The sequence below is a fragment of the Mytilus californianus genome, unplaced genomic scaffold (genome assembly GCF_021869535.1).
Source record: "Mytilus californianus isolate M0D057914Y unplaced genomic scaffold, xbMytCali1.0.p SCAF_1, whole genome shotgun sequence".
Classification (NCBI taxonomy): Eukaryota; Metazoa; Mollusca; class Bivalvia; order Mytilida; family Mytilidae; genus Mytilus; species Mytilus californianus.
Genome location: NW_026262581.1, coordinates 9,671,726 through 9,693,301, shown reverse-complemented (window position 1 = coordinate 9,693,301; position 21,576 = coordinate 9,671,726). Strand labels below are relative to the sequence as shown.

At 33.1% G+C, this 21,576-nt stretch overlaps 2 protein-coding genes across 3 annotated transcripts in view; both read right to left on the bottom strand.

Moving 5' to 3' along the window:
* Positions 1 to 6,154, bottom strand: part of LOC127699731 (caspase-3-like) — a 34,618-nt gene extending 28,464 nt beyond the window's left edge. The window contains exons 1-3 of the mRNA XM_052203062.1: positions 6,072 to 6,154; positions 3,958 to 3,973; positions 1,062 to 1,228 (exon numbers count right to left, since the gene is read on the bottom strand). Of these exons, the coding sequence (XP_052059022.1) occupies positions 1,062 to 1,228; positions 3,958 to 3,960 (170 nt within the window). The 5' untranslated portion in view covers positions 3,961 to 3,973; positions 6,072 to 6,154. The remainder of the gene's footprint in view (positions 1 to 1,061; positions 1,229 to 3,957; positions 3,974 to 6,071) is intronic.
* Positions 6,155 to 19,866: 13,712 nt separating this feature from the next.
* LOC127699297 (uncharacterized) overlaps positions 19,867 to 21,576 on the bottom strand; it is a 40,998-nt gene continuing 39,288 nt past the window's right edge. For both annotated transcript variants that reach the window (XM_052203023.1, XM_052203024.1), the window contains one exon: positions 19,867 to 20,841. In XM_052203023.1, the coding sequence (XP_052058983.1) occupies positions 20,317 to 20,841 (525 nt within the window). In that variant the 3' untranslated portion in view covers positions 19,867 to 20,316. The remainder of the gene's footprint in view (positions 20,842 to 21,576) is intronic.

Below are 21,576 nucleotides of genomic sequence, written 5' to 3'. Positions count from 1 at the left end.
TAAAATATTTAAGACAGACCATATTTGGTGAAATAGTTTGTACTCTGTGACACTTTCATAGAGCTAAAAAAGTTAAAAAGACTTTGAAAAAATGCAGGTATGGTATTAAGAAAAAATGTGTTTGTTTTTCATTTTTCCTAATATAATTTCTTGATTCTTAATCTTTGACTTTCATCCTACTGTGACTTAAAAATTTTCAGGAATTTGCTGATTGTCACCATGAATTGCCATGTGATAATATGTATTGATAGATTGTTTGATTTGTGTTTAACGCCACTTTCAGCACTATTGTGCTATTTCTTGGCGGTCAGTTATTTTTTGTAGGAAAGCTGTAATATGTTTCAAACAGACATGTTATTAATATTTTCATATCAGCTGGATTATAAGCACCATTTCAGCAAATATGGAATTTACTTAAGTTTAATACTATTATCATACTGTATAAATTATTAGTTATTTACCAATAGTATATCATGTACATGATGAATTATTTTATTGTACCATATTGCATTGTATAATTCCTTAATAACGTAGCCAAAGAAGTGTGTAATGTTCTACTGTGTAGATAGGTTTTGAATGACGTAATTTGAGTTTCAGTAACTACCCTTGGTCGGCATTTTGGAGGGATAAATGGTTGATTTTCTTTTATGACCAACCAAATTGAAACATGGGATACACACAAGTCTGCTAACCAAGGGACATTCTTTAAACTATGATACACTAAAATAATGAATTCTATTAACATTAACATTTTTTTAAAGTATCATTTCTCAGGAACCAAACTGAATAAAATGAGTTGTTAGCAAAAATAATTCTTACTAGTCTTCTTTTCAACAAACTGCAAACAACAATACAGTTATTGTCAAAATATGCATGAACTGTAGCAGGGGTCTTAACAATAGTATGAATATTATTAATTTACAGGTAAGATAAAAGTAGAATTAACTAGAAAAGTTTATTAGTGATATGGTGATTTCCTGACCTCTATACATTTGACAGACTTTATAAGAAATCAGTATTACATGCAAAGAAAACAAATGAGTAATAATATAAAACAATACCTATGTGTTCCATTGGTCATAATAGGTGCTTCTTTTTTTATTGTTTCATCATCATCACTAAAAGGTGCAGAATCCTTTACATCCTTTCTACTACCCATTTCTTCTTTGATAATACTGAATATGATATCACTGTGGCAACAATATTGTTGTTGAGACTGTAGTTGTACCTTCAATCAAATAACTTAATTAAATTCTCACTCTAAAACTGGTTTTCTTAATGTCATGCTTAATGCTAAAAATCAGATCATTGTCATTCCTATTTCAAAAACATTTTACTTACATGTATATATCAAAATAAATTTTGATAAATAATATCTCTGCAGTGATGATTTAGACCAAACATTTTGTAACAAAAAGCCATGAAATAAAAGCTGAAAAGCTGAGTCAAGGAAAAAAAGCAAAAAATAACCAAATAATTTAAGGTATAAAGACTCAAATAAAGTTTTTTAAATTAATAAGTGGTAATGAATAAATTGATAGATCTGAAAATTTCTTACACAGTAAAAGTTGAAACAATTACATTTTGAATACTAAACCCTTTTCATACCAGTGTCTGAGTGATTAATACTTAAAACAAGGAAATATTTGAATCTGGAATAATTGATGAGAAATGTATGATGAAAACTAACCCAACTAAACGTTAATTTTACTTTCACTGATATTTCAGTATGAACTAACAAACCCTAGGGTTAGCCATGTGTGCATGGCTAACCCTATTTAGTTGGGTTAGTTTTTATCATACATTGCTTATCAATTTTCCAAAATTCAAAATTATTCCAGATTCAAATAATTCCTTGTTTTAATGACAAAAAAAAAACAGTTTGGCTGATATGAAATGGCTTAGAAAACATTCAGATATCTCTTTATGAAATTCAGTATAGGCATTAATACATTTGTACTTTAATGTGCAGTCTAAATGATTATATGGGCCTATATTGTAATTAAAAATTTCAACTATTCTTGTGATTTTTTTGGAGGATTACTTTTCTACAGATAAAGTAGAAATTAATTGCATAGTTTAAATACAAATATTTAGCTGTACTTCTTATGTCTGTTAAGATTAAGATTAAAATTGAGAATGGAAATGGGGAATGTATCAAAAAGACAACAACCTGACCAAAGAGCAGAAAACAGCCATGGGCCATCAATGGGTCTTCAACACAGAAAGAAAATCCCGCATCCGGAGGTGGGCTTCAGCTGGCCCCTAAACAAAAATGTGTACTAGTTCAGCGAAAATGAACACTAAACTCCATAACATATAAATGAACTAAAATTAAAAAACATACAAGACTAACAAAGGCTAAAGGCACCTGACTTGGGACAGGCACAAAAATGCGCCGGGTTAAACATGTATTGTGAGATCTCAACCCTCCCCCTATACCTCTAGCCAATGTAGAATAAACAAACACACAGCAAAAGGCACAGTACATGTATTTCAAATTAAAAGTGAGAAATAGAAATTTCATAAATAAATTGCAAAGGTGTTTCATACAATTTAGTTTGATGTTATTGCTATAGCATTTGAAAATATTCATAGAAATTTAAATGTTATGGAATATTTTTCAAAATATTTACTAAATATGTTTAGAAAATTTATTGTTTTCTGTAAAAAAATAACTGAAATGTCAATGAGTTGTTTCCTTTTAAAGTCTTTTACTTCTAACAATCTGTTATAATATAACAAAATGCACAAAACTGAGGGTTTAAAAATGTTCCTCTCCTTTGAATTTTGGACTTCTGATTATTAGTACATGTAAAAGTATGATATAATACTTGTATTACATGTACTTGACCAAGTGCTGAACAGAATTTACTTTCTCTTTTAGGTGTCAAATTGACCAGGTGCCAATTTGACTAGTACCCCTAATAAAGTGCCGACCTGTTGACTTCTAAAAAGAGTCAATTTTTTATGTGCTGACCTACTGTAACTGAATAAATACATATGTTGTATTTACTTAATTTCTTTCATTGCAAATTTGCCTATTTTAAAAAGTGTTGAATTCAAACTGATTAAATCTTTACAGCTCTTTTCATAATGCTAGCAAGACAAAGATTTGTTTGGCTTGCTTGCTCTGTTTGTATCAATGTTTGCTCAAGCAATGTATTTAAGATTGACATTTGCAATCAATAGAGGGGCGGAGTTTCAGCGTGTGTACAGTATACAAAGATGTGATTGGACAGTGACCTTGAAAAATACTACCAAGACATTACGCAATCTTTGTAATCTCTGTGGAGTAATGAATGGGAGGGAAAGTCCCTATACTTGTAAACATATTAGAAATATAATAAAAGAATAAGTTAAAATAATCATATGGACGATATTTGTCTCATTATTACAGCTCTTCTATAAAAGCATGCAAAGCAAACCTTTGATCAACTTGCTTGCTATGTTTGTTTGGATGTTTGTAAACAAAAGGTAGGTACATGTAGTCTGTTTCAGTCTGTTTACTATATACTGGAATTTGATTGGACAATAAACATCAACTTCATTGCATGTCAATTTTTATTGTCTAATCAAATTCCAGTATATACAAAACAGACTGAAACTCCGCCTACCTATTGTTTGCAAACATCCAAGCAAACATAGCAAGTTGATCAAAGGTTTGCTTTTCATGCTTTTATAGAAGAGCTGTAAACATGTTAAATAATACTTCCACAGAAGCTACTTGAAGCCTGGTCCAAATAATTATGACGTCTTGTCTTCAAATAGGAGTCAAAGCAAAAAATTGAAAAAGCCTTTCAAGACGTCATAATTATTTAGGCTACTTGAACCCTAGACTCATTGCCTAGTTTCTATAAAAAAAATGTACAAGATTTCGGTTTAATATATTGGTTTATTGTACCAGGGACTTTCTATACTAGTTAGTATAGACTGTCCCTGATTGTACATACTCACCATATGCCATGATTAGCTATTGAATAAAAAGTTTGAAATATAACAAATACACCGGAGCGTTTTTTTACCACAGAACACCCAAAATATACCACAGAACATAAAAACAAACAATAAAACTACTTAAATATACAACATATCATATCATTAAAATAACTTTAAAAAAATGCATGATCTATTAATTAGACGGTAGTTTTTTCAACACCGAACACCACTGCACATCGCCGAACACCCAAAAATTATTTTTTTTGTCTTTTATTGTTTAAATGTGACCTACATGTAAATATAATATTTAAGTTATTAATTCAACAAATCATATTAAATAACATTAAGATATTAAACGTCTACATCAAACACGAACAGAAAAGGAGAGTCTATAACATTACAACTCCGCAAACCACCGTCATGGACACCTCATATTTTTTCTTCATTTTTTTCTTCTTCTATAAAATACACAGCTAGGGAGATATTTAAAAGCTGGTTGAACCCAATCTAGAAGTTGAAAGAACCACTGTATAAAGCCTAATCGAGATACATGTAAAAATGTATATAATTTAGAGTTGCTCAGTCTTTAGTTTTCTACATTGTGTTATGTGTTCTATTGTTTGTCTGTTGGCATTTTTCTTTTTTAGCCATGGCGTTGTCATTTTCGACTGATGAGTTTGAATGTCCCTATGGTATCTTTCACCTCTCCTTTAGCATGCACATGTTGAGGGGGTCCTACTAAAAAGTGCCCGGGAGCGCCCGGGTGAAGAAAAAGCGCCCGGGGAAAAGAAAAAGCGCCCGGGGAAGAAAATAAAGCGCCCGGGGAAAAGAAAAGGCGCCTGGGGAAAATATATAGATATTGTATTGGCATGAGACAACTTTGTGTCGATGAAATAAGTTATGTACATTGATTTTGTTTTTAATTTTAGACAAGTATTTTGCAAATTCAGATAATAGACATTTGTAAAAAAGCACAAAAACAAGTATGAATGTTTCAATTTTGACAACATATATGAATACTATTTAGATTCATAAACTTTCTGAAATGGCGTCCTTTTCTTTTGCACATTTCGACGACCATACCACTTCTGTTACTTGAAGTTTTTTAGCCCAAGGAGCCAACGCATAGTTCCCCTAGCCATGTAATGCTCGGCGTATATCTCGATATTGTAATTGAACAATTTTGTGTAGTTTGTCTATAAGGTCCGGGAGCTTAGCGGCTTTCCAATTTGTCGATAGTTTTAAAATATTATTCATGAATTCGCATGAATTGTTCTTCCATTTAATTGGTGCAATGTCTTTTTGTGTCGGTTCCCAGACATAGCTCTTCAGAGATGATGTATTACTGCTAAAATAACGTTGAAACGCGGGAACACTGTGCTCATACTTTTTTTCCAATTCCATTATCTTTAGGTCAAACTCAACATCATCTTGAGAAGAGAGGAGACCATCTACGCCAAAAACATCGTTGAGCACGTTGTTGTAATTTGGGTCTTTTTCGCCAATGACTTCCCGCAAATGTCTCTTAAAATTTTCCTCAATGTGACGTGTGCAAAGAATTTGCTGGGCATCTGGAAAGCACTTGTGTATTGCTTTCGTCAAAGCCTTTTCCTTTTAAAAGTGCAACAACACTATCTACACACTTTAGATGTAGCATCGTACATATCCCCATTTATATTAAGGACAGAACAAGCAATGATTATTTTTTTTTTATTCAGGAAAACATTTATTGTTATAAAGTATTATTATTTTATTCTCCCGGGCGCTTTTTTTCTTCCCCGGGCGCTTTTTCTTCTTCCCCGGGCGCTTTTTCTTTTCCCCGGGCGCTTTTTCTTTTCCCGGGCGCTCCCGGGCGCTTTTTAGTAGGACCGTGTTGAGGACGTTCCTCACAAATGGGTTTATCCACATTAATGGATATGATACCCTTAAAGGGATATTAATTCACAGTGATAAAAAATGGATATCAGGATGGCTGAGGATATAAATGTATATCATGGCGCAAACTGCATGAGACTTGTTTATGTAGTGTGCACATCCCACTGTAGTCAAATGTTTCATCAATAATGAAAATCGAGGAAACAAAAAAATAATGAATGGAATAAATATTGATCAAAATGACAAACTATCAATACCTGTATATTTCTTCCTCTTTTGAGAATGGACACTCTGACGTATCACTATCTGAGAAACTGACTAAAAATAGCATAACGAAAAACGAAGGGTATTTCCAAAACGTATGAAAGATAATAAACAAAGACGGATTAGATATGTGTAATGATCTGTTATTGTGCAAGAGTTTCAATTTTTATTTTTACATGTACACAGAGACATATATACAAACTATAAACTTTGTGTATTTGTGTACATCGAAAATTAATGACGCAAGGCTAATTTGATGAATGGTAAGTCAGTTTATTATCTGCACTGTTGATCGAACTGTCAGATGTATAATTAAGACTAGTAACATTTTTTTTTGTCTTATTGCATTTTATGAAAAGTTCATAAACGATAAAATAACAGATATAAAATATAAATGACAACAGCAAACTAACTTTTTAAAAAAATGGATATCATTTTGAAGAAATCATTATTCTGATTACCGAGCTGAATTAACCCCAGAACAAAACATAATATACGAGTCTGGTGAAGAGGAACCGTGGGGATCCTGTATCGGAAAACAACATTAAGTAACATTACATTCGTAAGTTAGTATTTAACTTACTCAAAATTTGAATTAAAAAAAGTGATAAAAAATTTCAGAAGTGACAAAAATTTATTAATAGAAAAGGAGAGCTATTTTAAAAGAGAAGAAAGATTATGCAAAAACTGCAAAAAAAGTGAAGATGAAATTCATTTCTTTTTTATTTTATGATATAATTAACAGTAAATTAGACAAATTGAAAGAGTTGATCCTCCTCTGTTTCATAAAAAAGAATGGCCAACGTAGATACAAGATACAAGATACAAGATATTTTATTAACCAATCATGGTGCCCAAAATTTGAGCTATACAATCAAATGTATTACAAAAAAAACCACAGTAAATGATGAGAATGATTAGAGCATACACATTTAAACAAAGTAACATAATTATAAACAAAACATTAAGTCATTTTCGAAGCCACTGTGACTGGAGAAAATACGTTTCTGAATCAATTTAAAAAGCTAGGCCTATGGGAGAAAAAGATACAAGAATCTTGCCTTAGGGAGGGATAAATCGTACTTTGTAAAATACCACTTTGATTCAAACAAAAAATTCTCTGAAATATACATTATAAAGATGCTTGATTTCTTGATTGACAACATATTTGTTACGTTTGGAGGACGTGTTTTTCAACGAACAATCGGCATTCCCAAGAAAACCAAGTGTGCCCCTCTTCTTGCCGACTTGTTCCTTTTTTCATATGAGGCGTCTGATTTCATACAGAAGCTTCTTAAGAAGAAAGAAAAGAAGTTAGCAGTATCCTTTAACTTCACTTTCCGCTATGTAGATGATGTTATCTCGATCACTAAATAATTTAAAATTATGTGATGTTGAACGCATCTATCCCATCGAACTTGAGATAAAGGATACAACAGATACACTTAAGTCTGCCTCGTATATTGACTTACATCTAGAAATTGACAATGATAGTCGGTTGAAAACAAAACTTTACGACAAAGAGATGATTTCAGCTTCCCAAATGTGAACTTTCCATTTCTCTGTAGTAACATTCCAACAGCGCCTGCATATACGGAGTATATGTCTCCCAATTGATTTCCTATCATGATTTCCTTGGTAGAGTGTAGCTGCTCACAAGGAAGCTATTAAACCAAGAGTTCCAAGTGGTGAAGTTGAGATCATCCCTTCGTTCATTTTACGGACGTCATCACAAGTTGTTTGACCGGTATGGAATATCAGTTTCACAGACGACAACAGATATGTTCCAATTGTCGGAACTCGTCCCCTTTGCCCCAATGTGACCTACCGAATTAGACTTATCACCGGGTTTGTACTAACATGAGGAACACGAATGGTGCGACATTTGGAGGAGGATCTGCTTACCCTTCCGGAGCACATGAGATCATCCTCAGTTTTTAGTGGGGTTCGTGTTGCTCAGTCTTTAGTTTTCCATGTTGTGTTTTGTATACTGCTGTTTGTCTGTTTATAATTTTGTTACTAGATTTTTGTGTTTAGTGCCGATCTTAAAAAAATCTTTCCCTTTTCAACTGAATAATGCGGTTTGTTCTAATGTTGTTCTGTTACTCCATTGCCCCTGGTTAGGGGGAGGGTTGACAAACGTTTTAACCCAGCCACATTCTATATGTATCTGTAGTTGGTTGCCCTTACCATGATTGGTAACTTTTATCGTTTTCTATTATATATACTAGCTTAAATTAGGTCGTTAATTTTCTCTCATGAATGTTCCATGTGATACTTTCACGGCCGGGGTCTTTGAAAGTTTACTATGCAGTATTGGGTTTGCTTATTGTTGAATGCAATTGTACGGTTACCTGTAGTTGTTTACATCATTGCCCTTTTGTCTTTAGTGTATGATTGCTTCATTGTCAATCATACTAGTATCACATCCTATTTTTATACGCCCATCAAAGACGGGACGTGTTATGCTATATACCGTTGTCCGTCCAGTGCGTCCTTCCGTTTATCCGTCTACCTCTCAGTCAAAACATCGTACAAAAGACAGATAATGCTTTGTTATATCACAAAGTTGTTATTAAATATTTTAAACGGTACCAGACTAAGGTTTACGATCATTAAGCCAGTGAACAATAGTTTTTCTTTATGAAAATATATCACATTTGTCTTCCTACAGAAAATGAGTGTCACCAGATTTCAAAAGACGTTTAATGTTATTGCAAGTCTTCGGTTTTTAGAAATGATCAGTTTGGCGCGTGCATCTTGTTCACTAGATTGAGTCTGATATTAACCTACTTTAGTAGACTTAAATGCATGATTTTTTTATTAGTTGTTATTGGCTTTGAACAAGCTGTCAGTAACTGCGAGTACTCTCAGATCTGTACTTAGTGTCTTTTTGTTGTGGTGATATATAAGTACTCTGCCACGCCCACTCTGTGTTTTTGTTAGATGTATTTCTGCTTGTATCGATCTGATGAGTTAAACCTTTTTCAACTGATTTTTATAGTTTGTTCTTATGTAGTACTGTTACACCACTGTCCCAGGTTAGGGAAGGGTTGGCGCGCCTTCAAACTAGTTATTAACCCCGCCACATTCTGTATGTGCCTGTCCCAAGTCAGGAGCCTGTAATTCAGTGGTTGTCTTTTGTTGCTGTATATCATATTTGTTTTTCGTTCATTATTTTGTACAGACGTCCGAAGCCTTTTTTAAGTCTCCCAAACAAAGTTTAAAGACTTATTGGTTCTTCTTCTTCTTCTTCTTCTTCTGTATCAAATTTGAACTTGTCCGCAGCAGTTCCAAAACCGCTTGTCAGATTTACTTATGGTTCCACAATATGTTTGACTAGTATGTCCAGTTGTACCATCAGGATTTTGTTTGTGCACTGAGGTTAATAAAGGGGTACTTTGAGGGACCAACAGAAGGGAGGGGGTTACCATAGAACCCTATGGGATTTTTAAACTTTTTTATTTTCAAATGAATATACCATGAGAACAGTTAGTGATAGACACATGGGGTCTTCAGTAATGACCATGGGAACATATGGCCTACTTTAGATCAAAAGGTTAATGGTCAATTATGACCTTGACCTTTGACCTTGAACAGATTTTTTTTCAATTGATACATTTTTTTTTTTTAAATTGGAAATTCTATTGAATTGAATGAATGATACTTATGGGTACTTTGTTGGGAGACTTCGTAACAGCATCCTGTTATAATAATTTCTTGTTTTTTTATATAGATTTTCCTTCAACAGGAACGCTCAAAACCATCAAACATTTGAAAGCCAAGGATGTATAAATACACGAGGAGCTTTATGACTGAAAAGGACATGAAAAAAAATAATACCAAAACCATTTAAGGTCAACTTTGTCTGAGGGAATCGAAACCTTAATTTCTTAATAAATAATAAATTTATCAACAGAAAATTGAAAAAAATATATATTTGTTATTAATCATATATGTGCCAACACTTAATACTGGATTATAAAACCCTTTGAAAATACCAGTGAACCATCAGCTGGCATCAGCATAATTCATTAGAAAGTATGTTTTTGCTGGATTAAGCCCGAAAAGTAATCTCTTACAAGCTTTTTAGTAAAAGCTTTTCAAACGCTTGCCTGACCTCCTCAGCTATTTATTGTTATTGATATTGTTTCAGTGGTATTATATAAAAAACAATTTAAAGCAGGTTTGAATTTTTTATGAATGTGATAGATAAATTATTTGATCTTTTATGAAATACACTGTTGACTTGAACAAATTGACAGTAAAATCCAAAAAGAAGGTTCTGCAGTGACTGGGCAGCGATGAGTTATTGCCATTAGAAAAAGATAGTATAACGAATAGGGTATAAATATTGCGAACCTAAAAGGGTTGTTGCAACGATGTGAACAAACCTATGAGGCTTATTGATTAATACTGCTAGCTCATCCAACAATCCCAAGTGAGACATTGTTTGTTGCTGTTTTGATGTACTGCAAGCGTAATTCCTGTCTAGAAATATAATTGATTCTGACGATACAGTTGCATAAATTAGCAGTCATATAAAGCTGATCTGTCGTCTTTTTCTTTTTGTTTTACATCTGAAATACAGGCTTTATGACCAGAATTTAATTTGTCTATGGTTGATATAAACAGGCTTTATGACCAGACTTTAATTTGTCTATGGTTGATATAAACAGGCTTTATGACCAGACTTTAATTTGTCTATGGTTGATATAAACAGGCTTTATGACCAGACTTTAATTTGTCTATGGTTGATATAAACAGGCTTTATGACCAGACTTTAATTCGTCTATGGTTGATATAAACAGGTATCAAATTCTGGGAACCCCTCATGATGTTGATAGAATATCCAATGAATTCATAAACATGCTTTTGTAAAATTCAACAATGAAAAAAAATCTTATTTGTAACCGTGTATGGAAAAAAGTTTGAAAATACGACACGGGAAGGTACATAATAAAATGAAATAAAATGTTAGTAATATGGAAAAGGTAAGATTTAAAGAAATTTTTGGTTTCGCTTTATCAAACTACAAATCAATTGGAAAAATAAACTTAAACTAATAAAATGGTAATATCATCAAATAATGGGAAATAAATATATTCCCACACTCTGAAAAACTTTATTCGCACATACTTTAGATGATAAAATCTCAGTGCAGTCTGAGCAGGATAAATGTGAATTGCTGAACAAATATATCGATTTGATAACGGCCGAACTCGATGTCGAAAATGTAAGTACCGTAACTTTTCTCAAGACAAATGATATTATAGACTCACTAGAGCTAACCAAACAGGAAATTACTGACTTCACCCGGAATCTCAATGCATCTCTTTTGAAGAAAACTTATATGGGAATTCCATTCTGTGTTTACCAAACGAATGCACCTTTCAACCAATAAAATAGAACCCTACAAATCAAGAATGAGTCCGCAGGGAAAACAAATCATCAAAGATACCATGCTTACTATAGGGCGCGTTTCGTCTACACAAGACTTATCAGTGGCGCTTAAATTAAAACAATTGAAAGGTTAAATCAAATACGCAATTGTAGAGCTTTAAAAACCGAAAATCACAAAAGTTGCGCCAAATACTGCTAAGGCAAGCTATTATACCTAGGTGTAGGAAATTCTTAGTGTATCGAATAATTCGACATTTTTATATACAGGATAGGAAAGACATTTATTGACTTGCAACATGTCACCTAAAAACCTCTGAAAGATTTGTTGAATGTGTTATTTATCGTTAAAAAGGCATGGAACTCTATGTTTACACGAGGAAGCGGATTATATGTCCCCATTTAGACCGGACGTGTCTGCGTATACGTATTTATAAAATGTTTTTCGTTTCAACTCGAATATTTCCGAAGATGAAAATATCCCAATTAATAGAACATACTTTGTTTAATTCAACCAAGATTTATATATAGTAGTAAAAATCTTACTATATGAATTCTTGATTAATAATTATTGTTTGTTAAACGTCCAGTGGCAAATATTTCATGCATGTTCAAAAAGAAAAATATGCGAGATATAAGAATTTACGTGTAAATTTTTTTTCTGTCCAAAATGCTGTATGGAACTATTATAAAATGTATAATTACAGTATAATGAATTTTTTTTTTAGAAATATTTAGAATATCCATTTGAATAGACAGAATATTTGAAAAAATCGTATCGGTTATGTATTCGCCCATTTCTCTTGCAAAATCTGAAACATCTGCGATATAAGCTATTCAGACAATTAAGAAAGTTATTGATGAATATTTATATGTTCAAATCATCATTATTATCCTTCAAAATTATCAGTAAGATAAATCAATCTTCCTAGCAAAGTACTTCGCTATGTACTTGATGTACACGCCCAAGGGTATGTCTCGGTTGATTGATTGATTTGAATCTAAAGTTGTCTGCTAGTATTTATTTCACCCCATTCAATTATCAGTAAAACTTACATAGTTTTGAAAGGATTGAAGAAATGCACTGATTTTGGAATTTCAAGAATCAAATAATGGCTCTTGTCAAACCTCATCCTTTCTTACTGTTTATGTAAGTTCTACGTGAGTCACCAATTCGATAGGAAAAAGTAAAATAACAGAAATACCGAACTCCAAGGAAAATTCAAATAGGAAAATCCCTTATCAAATAGCAAAATCAAAAGCTCAAACACATCAAACGAATGGAAAACAACTGTCATATTCCTGACTTGGTACAGGCATTTCCTTATGTAGAAAATGGTGGATTAAACCTGGTTTAATAGCTAGCTAAACCTCTCATATATACTATATAATGTCGACTATAGCCGTTTATGACAATTGCATCAATTTCCGGATCCGTGATGATGATATTAAATGAATGATCCTTCAAGGAACATCAATCACCAAAATAATGTTTATTATCTGTAAGAGTACAAAACTTTACGACAAAAGAAATGATTTCAGCTTCCCAATTGTGAACTTTCCATTTCTTTGTAGCAACATTCCAGAAGCGCCTGCATATGGAATATATATATATATATCCCAGTTGAAACGATATTACAGAGCTTTCATTTCCTATCATGATTTCCTTGGCAGAGAATTGCTGCTCACAAAGAAGCTATTAAACTAAGAGTTCCAAATATGAAGTTGAAATCATTCCTTTGAAAATTTAACGGACGCAATTACGAGTTGGTTGTCCGTTATGGAATATCTGTTTCACAGATGACGACGGATATGTTCCAAAAGTCGTAACCACAATCCCGTATGTGACTTACCGAATTAGACTTATCACTTGGTTTGTACTTACATGAATAAAGATAACAGTAGTATACCGCTGTTCGATTCCTGCTCTCTCTTCGGACACACAAAATCAATAAAGTGTTATTTTAATATACTAGCACCGAGTCGATACCACTGCCGGTAGACTGTCAGTCCTCGAGGGTATCAGCAGCAGCATAGTACTCAGTCTTTTGATACTGACATGACTTCCATGAGCAACAAGATGGGTGTCACATGTGAAGAAGGATCTGCTTACCCTTCTGAGCACCTTATATCAACCCTAGTTTTTGGTAAGGTTCGTGTTACTCAATCTTTAGTTTTGTATGTTGTGTTTTATATACTGTTGTTTGTCTTTTGGTCTTTTATTGTTTTTGCCATGACGTTGTCAGTTTATTTTCGACTTATGAGTTTGATTGCCCTTTGGTATCTTTCGCCTCTCTTTTAAAGTCAGGAACATGACAGTTGTTTTCCATTCGTTTGATGTGTTTGAGCTTTTGATTTTGCCATTTTTTAAGGGACTTTTCGTTTTGAATTTTCCTTGGAGGTCGGTATTTTTGTTATTTTACTTTTTACCTATGCAATTATGTCTATAATACTATACTGTTGATATGATATCAGCAGCTCATAGTCAATGTTTCGATACTGACATGATTTACAGCATACTTTTTCTAAAATTCCCCTTTGATTGATTGAGAAATCTCTAAGAAAATAAGGTTGCAACTCCATCAGGCAAGGTTGACCTTATCCAATTTTGGCTATTCTTTTTTTCCCTTTAGATTATATAGCTGCCAATGTTTCTATATATTCATCAATCACTTGTGTTCACATATTAGGATTTGAGCGTTCCTGATGATGGTGAAACCAGAAAAGGTCTTCGGATGCACACAATCAATAAAGTATTATTTTAATATACTAGTACCGAGTCGAAACCACTGCTGGTAGACTGTCAGTCCTCGAGGGTATCATCAGCAGCATAGTAGTCAGTCCGTTGGTACTGAAATGACTTATAACTTATTGTTTTTCTTCTTAAATTCCCTCTTGATTAACTAATTGATATCCGTCGATTTTGGTGATTCTTTTTTAGATCCATTTTGATCATATAGCTCCCAGCGTTTCTATATATTTATACACCCCTGAGCATTCCTGATGAAGGTAAATCCGGAAAAGGACTTCTGATGCACGAAATTTGTAAAGTGCTGTTTTTTCTCTACTTTCAATTCTTAAATAATAATTATAATAATATAATAACATGAAAATACCATAAACTAAAAAAAATCATTATCTATTAAAAGCGAAAAAAATACCGATCAAATTGACCGGTACAGTTAACTACACGTACATGTATCTAAATGTATGTTTCCTATTCAATACTTCAAACGAACATAAATAATTTATAAAGAAAACTCAAAATCGTCATTTTGCCAATCAGCTTGTCACGACAGCACAGAAGCTTCGAAAGATGAAGAAAAGGGTGTATAGAAATTAAAAAAGAATATATATACCAAGCTTAAATTTATGACTGACAATATGTGTTGTATACTTTTTTTAACAAAGCCATCTTTGATATTATCACTAGCTTCTGCCACAGCAGTAGCATCATCTTATCTCAAACAGTGTAAGTTAAATTGTCTTTTATCAAGACATAAACTGTCATGTGCTGGTAACACAATAACTCTGTGGCTCTAGTGTAGGAAATATGACCAGTCTTTCTAAGTTTGTATATGTTCAATGATTTACAATAACAAATTGAACTAAAAATAAATTCATTAGATTCTTCCAAAATGTTAGCTTACTTTAGATAACGCCGAAGTACATTCACCGAGCATGCAATAGCATTGACGGTACCAATTTTTCTGCACCAGATGCGCATTTCGACAATATATGTCTCTTCAGTGATGCTCAAGGTCAAATTATTTGAAAATCCAAAGTTTAATAAAAAAATGAAGAGCTTATAAACCAAAATTGACAAAAGAATATAGTCAAAATCGTGCAAGAAATCAGAGATTAGCATGAGGGAGATATATTCCTTAATTTAAAACATTTTCCTAAATTTTGTAACAGCAAATTTTAATAACATAAAAGTTATTTTCATAACATTCCTTGTTTTTGAAATGATAACCTTAATCCTTTCCCCGTATACATCAGTTTTAATCTTCTCTAAGTTTTAAGCAAGTATCAGACCTTCTCAAGTTAGAAAACTCGGAGAATCGTTAAAAAAAACCCTGCATAGGCTGATAAGCACATGCATGCTGTTTTGAGATCTTTTAGATAACAAGTAGTATTAGCATATTTGTATTCAATTTTTTTTCATTCTCGTTATTCATAAGGAAACCTGCAGCTGCATCAACCAATAATCTTTCGACGATGGACGATTGCTCATTACATGTTTTTTTCATCTGGATTTTTGCCGAATCTATCATCTAAATTCAACAAAACTGTTTATTCCGTTTTCACGCCAAAGGAGTAGGCCCGGTATGACCCCATTTTGGCCCAAAAAAAAGCATTTTTACAAATTTGTTGAAATGTAAACTTTTAGCTATTTATTGGAAAGTAGAATAGTTCTGTTCCATAAATATGGGCTGTTTTTGACAGTACATTAATGCACATGCATCAGGTACTAGCAACATAAATTCATGCAATATTACTGAAATCTTCTCAATTTTCGCATTTGTGCTAATTTTAAGACGGTTTTTGTCTAAAATGGAAGTGGCCGCATTTGTGTTCAGTCTTAATATTTAAATATATATTGTATTTGATGATAATACATAACATATATAAAGGTTGAGACTGAACACGAAAGCGGCAACTTGCCATCTGAAAAGTGACGTTTTATGGCATATTTGATAGATTTTTAATATTTAAGCTTGCATTTGAGCGTCTTTCATGACCAAATCATTTCATATATTTTACACAAACTAATTGAATCGACTGAAGTAGACACGTAAGTGTTAAAAAATGTCAAAAATCTTTTATTAGATCTACTTCGAATTTTAGTCCAAAACTAGCCCTTACCGGACCTTCTCCTTTCTTTTAGTAATCTTAAACATTTGGTAAAAATGTACGGACGAGTTGTAATTCCAACGGTTAAAACGGTATAACAATAAAATTCACATTTCCACACTAACAACATAAGAAAGCATGTTGCTGTGGACAGATGTCGATGTGAAAATAACCAGACGGTATGTCAAATCTAAAAATAAAACCCCAGGAATAGACTACCTTAGCTGTATTTGACAAAACCTTTCGTAATTTTGGGTCCTCAATGCTCTTAAACTTCGTTCTTTATTTGACCTTTTTAATTTTCTTTTGTAGACGAAACCCGTGTTTGTATATAAAAATTTTAAGCCTGGTATCTACAACCACTGGATCGATCCCACTGCTGTTGGAGGTTTCCTCCCCGAGGGTATCACCAGCTCAGTAGTCCAGTAGTGAACATATCTGTGTTGACATGAATTATCATTGGCATGGTCATAATCATAATCCTAAATTAACTGTAAGTAGCCAAACTTTTCGTAATTTTGGGTCCTCAATGCTTTTCAAATGTGGGTTTTATTTTACCTTCTAATTTTTTTTATTCGTGCATCACTAACTGTAGACGAAACGCGCGTCTTACGTTCAAAATTGTAATACTGGTAAATTGTATCTATGATGAGTCTATTTCAACAGATACATATTTTTATCAAAATATTGTATAGCTATCTTCTAGTCTTCGAATTTGATTTTGTCGCCCTTAATGTGTGTATTTGATTGACTTATATCTAAAATAAGTCGTTTCTTGCCTGACTTTTGATTAGCTACGCTCAATGGATTTAGGTTAAACGTTGGACCACATAAATGTCATTCATTGGTTAAGTGATTGAATTATGAATGACCGATAATTCATAGTAAGGAATTTGATGATTACAATATATAAAGTATACTAACCTCCCGGTTAATCGAAAGATTATTCTATACTCGAATTTGAAATGCAACGCGTTTTTCTCTTGACGATTTCCATGTTCGCTCTCTAATGTCTGTATAGTTTTCCTAATGTTCAAAAATTTGTACCTCCATACAGTAATTATTTATTTATTCTATCTATCGAAAAAATATACCACAGGACAAACAATCCTCATCCTGTAACACCTCTCCGTAGACAAAAGGAAGACTAATGGATTCGAGAATTGAGAACTGCGACACCATATGGTTGCAATGACAAAATTGATGGTGTAGGTATTCTATCTAGTCCTTCCTGTAGCTCGGTGAATGTGACGAACATTTTCAACTCTACTTTTCGACGTAGACGCAGTCATGGTCATTGTCATTATACATCACCTACTCTCCTTGATGTATCTATTAATGACCTTTCACCATTTATACAAAAGCTGATGAGTATTCATCACATTCGCACTAAGCTTTATTCACTACTCCTTTCAAAACTCTCTTTTCTGTACAGTATAACTTATGTTTGGAAACCGTTGTTACAAACCCCCATTCAAACCAATACAAAATTACAACTATCATCTCGGATGTTGCCAGTCACAGACTTTTCAAACCAATTCGCATTGGAAAAGATGAAAAGGAGAATGGATCCTTTCTAAAAATTTCCTTTGCCAACAAAGGTCTCGATGCAATCAACTTGGGCAGTACCCTTCATCATAAATCAGTTTACTCGAAAATACCTCACTATTTTAAAGATCAGTCAATTACAAACACGTGATTGGGATTTCAATATTGACGACTTCAAGTCTAAACCTCCTGATTGCACCTGTGCTAGTTCCCCATTCATATATAATCCGTTATGACTGGCGACCTAAACATTGTCAATAACACTTCTCTGCGAAATTGGTTGTCAAAAGGCCCAAAATCCTAAATCCATCAAGTGGAAACACAACTTCAAAATACTGATGGATTCAGTCGAGGATTATGTAATGCAATGAATTAAACGCGAAAATGAAGATGTAGATACCCTTTCCGATTGAATTAAGGCTGTGAGGTCGTTGATACAAATCAGAATTTAAAGACTGAATAGATCTATGAATACACATACTACATCAATCTTTAACGACCCAAATGTTGCAAAGCACCTGTCCTATCTCAACGACAAATATGCTGTTGTTCCCGCAGATAAAACCCCAAACAACATCGTTTTTGTGTATAAATAACATTACATAAACTGCTTGTCTTAGATACATGATTTTTTTTATTCGTTGTTCTTGGCCTTGAACTAGCTTCAGTAACTGCGAGTACTCTAAGATCTGTTCTTAGTGTCTTTTTTATTGTTAGAGATGAGGGATGGATATATACCCTGTCACGTCCTATCTATGTATTTGTTTGTTGTTTTTGTTTGTATCGATCTGATGAGTTAAGCCTTTTTAAACTTATTTTTATATAGTTTGTTCTTATGTTGTGCTGTTACGCCACTGTCCCAGGTTAGGGGAGGGTTGAGCGCGCTATGTGCCTGTCCCAAGTCAGTAGCCTGTTGTTCGGTGGTTGTCTGTGGTTCATGTCTGTCATATTTGTTTTTCGTAAATTGTTTTGTTATAAATTAGGCCGTTAGTTTTCTCTATTGAATTGTTTCATATTTTTCATATCGGGGCCTTTTATAGCCGACTATACGGTATTGGTTTTTCTCATTGTTGAAGGCCGTACGGTTGCCTATAATTGCTTACATCCACTTTATTTGAACGTTGGTGGATAGTTGTCTCATTGGCAATCATACCACATCTCCTTATTTTTATATTGATAAATGAATAAGTTATTGACAATTCATTTGGAAACTAAACATATATCCCAACAACACTTACAAAGGAGGAAATCCTGGAAAAGTATGGGTCTGTTCTGTGTTTCTTTGGAATTTCTACCAAAGATGAAGAATGGGATCTTTCTTCACTGAATTGACACCTAAATTACCTAAGTGTCCTTACAAATAACGTTTTATTGCTGGGTCTTCCAAGTGCTCCAGGAAATCTCTTTCTTAATTTTTGACATAAATTTTATCATCAATCAAATCAGGTCTTCAAAGTTATCGTGAATCTACATATTCTAGAGGCGGCGTGAATCAGATGTGAATACTGAAAAATTCCAAAGATCAGTTAGAGTACATACAATCTAAGATTCTTTCATCTTGCAATAGTATTAAAACATTTGACTTTTCTACCCTTTACACAAGTATTCCCCATTCCAAACTTAAAGACAAACTGAAAGAGTTGGTCCTGCTTTGTTTCATAAAAAAGAATGACCAACATAGGTAAGTATGTCTTAGGGATGGATAAATCGTACTTTGTAAAAAAATCATTCCGATTCAAACAAAATGTTCTCTAAAATTATCTGACATTATCAACATGCTGGATTTCTTGATTGACAATATATTAGTTTTGTTTGGAGGACGTATTTTTAACAAACAATCGGTATTCCCATGGGAACCAACAAGTGCTCCTCTTCTTGTCGACTTGTTCATTTATTCATATAAGGCTGACTTCATACAGGAGCTCCTTGGGAGAATAAAAAGTGTTAATGTCCGCGTGGATCAGGTACAACAAAAATCACAAATAACAGTTCAACTACATTTTGTAATATTTTTTTTTTATAACATTAAAGCAACATATTGGATTAGAAAGAAAGTTATCATATTATTTGAAAATATCTCCGCGGCCTGAACATCAGTAAAACTTAATAGTGTGAAAACCTATTTATGAATAAATGATGAATGAAGCCCGGATGTAGCTTTTGTAATGTGAATGTCATCTCGCAAATCCCATTTATCTTTGGTGCAAGTTTTTTTTATCAAACTATTATATTCGTTATTTACAGAAAATACATGTAAATATCTCTGCCCATAATCAAAACTGTATAGACAATAATGAATTGAATTAGTTTCTATAAGGGGAGTTTATTGTTTGCAACAATATTCAGATAATTGCCATTCAAATTTATACTCCTTTTGTTTTCCTTCATTCTATTTCTTTAATTACTCAGTAGCAGTCCTGTCAAATACTGTTCTTATGTCTTTTCACAGCCAGGTTCGATGCATTCATTTTCATTAGTGATCTGGTAACCTTTGCAATATGAATCAATTGTTAAACGTGTCCCTTCCAAACTCGATCTATCATTTAAGGATGAATGAGGAAGTAAAACGTCTGGAATGGCTTTTATTTCATGCTGTATTTGCTGTCCGTCACCAGACACTTCGAATATCTCCTTGTCAGTTTCTGTAGATGACGTATCAGAATCGTCATCAGAGCTATGCGTTATAAATTCTCTGTAGGTTCCGTCATTCATATCACTATCAGAAGGAAGTATATTTGAAGGGTTATTGTGCTCACTGCTATATATCTGCTCTTTTAATTCATCTATCACGAATCCGTCTAACACTGAACTTGCCTCATCGTTATTAAGATTATATAGTCTAGTCACATTAGAATCATCGGCATCGTTATATCGTGAGTCATTTGACCCATCAAAACCACTGTCACCAAAGGTTTTCTTTTTTTCCAGCAAACACTCAGATTCGGTCGCATTTGGTCTCTAAAACATAACTAAATTCACTGGACGACAGCAACAAAATGCAACAAAATGAAATACAACCATTCATTATAAACATATTTACTTAACAAGTATGGGAATTGTCGTTCATATTTTTCCTGATCACTGCGTCTGGTACTTTCGGGGTTAAACATTAATTCGCTAATTTACAATTTTGAAGCAGTACTTAAAGTGTTTTTTTTTCTTCATTGAAATTCTGAAATTCATTCTGGGAATTTCATAATATCTTCCTAAACTGTTTATGATGTTGCTGTAGTGACCTTGTCCTATGTCACATCGAAAATTCTTTGATAATCTCTGTTTAATTTATTCAGTACTATAAAAGACTCGGAACGATTTAGAACTTGATGTTTGAAACGACAATTATTTTTTTAAAACATTATGTTGATTGGTAAATGTCAATGTGTTACTAGTATTTTTTCGATGTATTGCCGTCTTATCAACGTTTACTTAATATCTTTGACATATTGTATTGACACCTGTCTATTGTTAAAGGCCGTTTCTTGAACTCCAGATGTTTTTCAGTTGGATTTCTGTCTGTGTAACGTGTTCTCTACATCCGTATTCACAGCATAAAGTTTTTAATACTTTTCTTTTGAAGAAATATTCAAGGCCTACTGCACCATTGATCACAGTATATTTAACCAATCATGATTAAAATTGGATCTCCAAGCTTTATTTCACAACATTTGTATGGCCGTTTCCAAAATAGTGCTT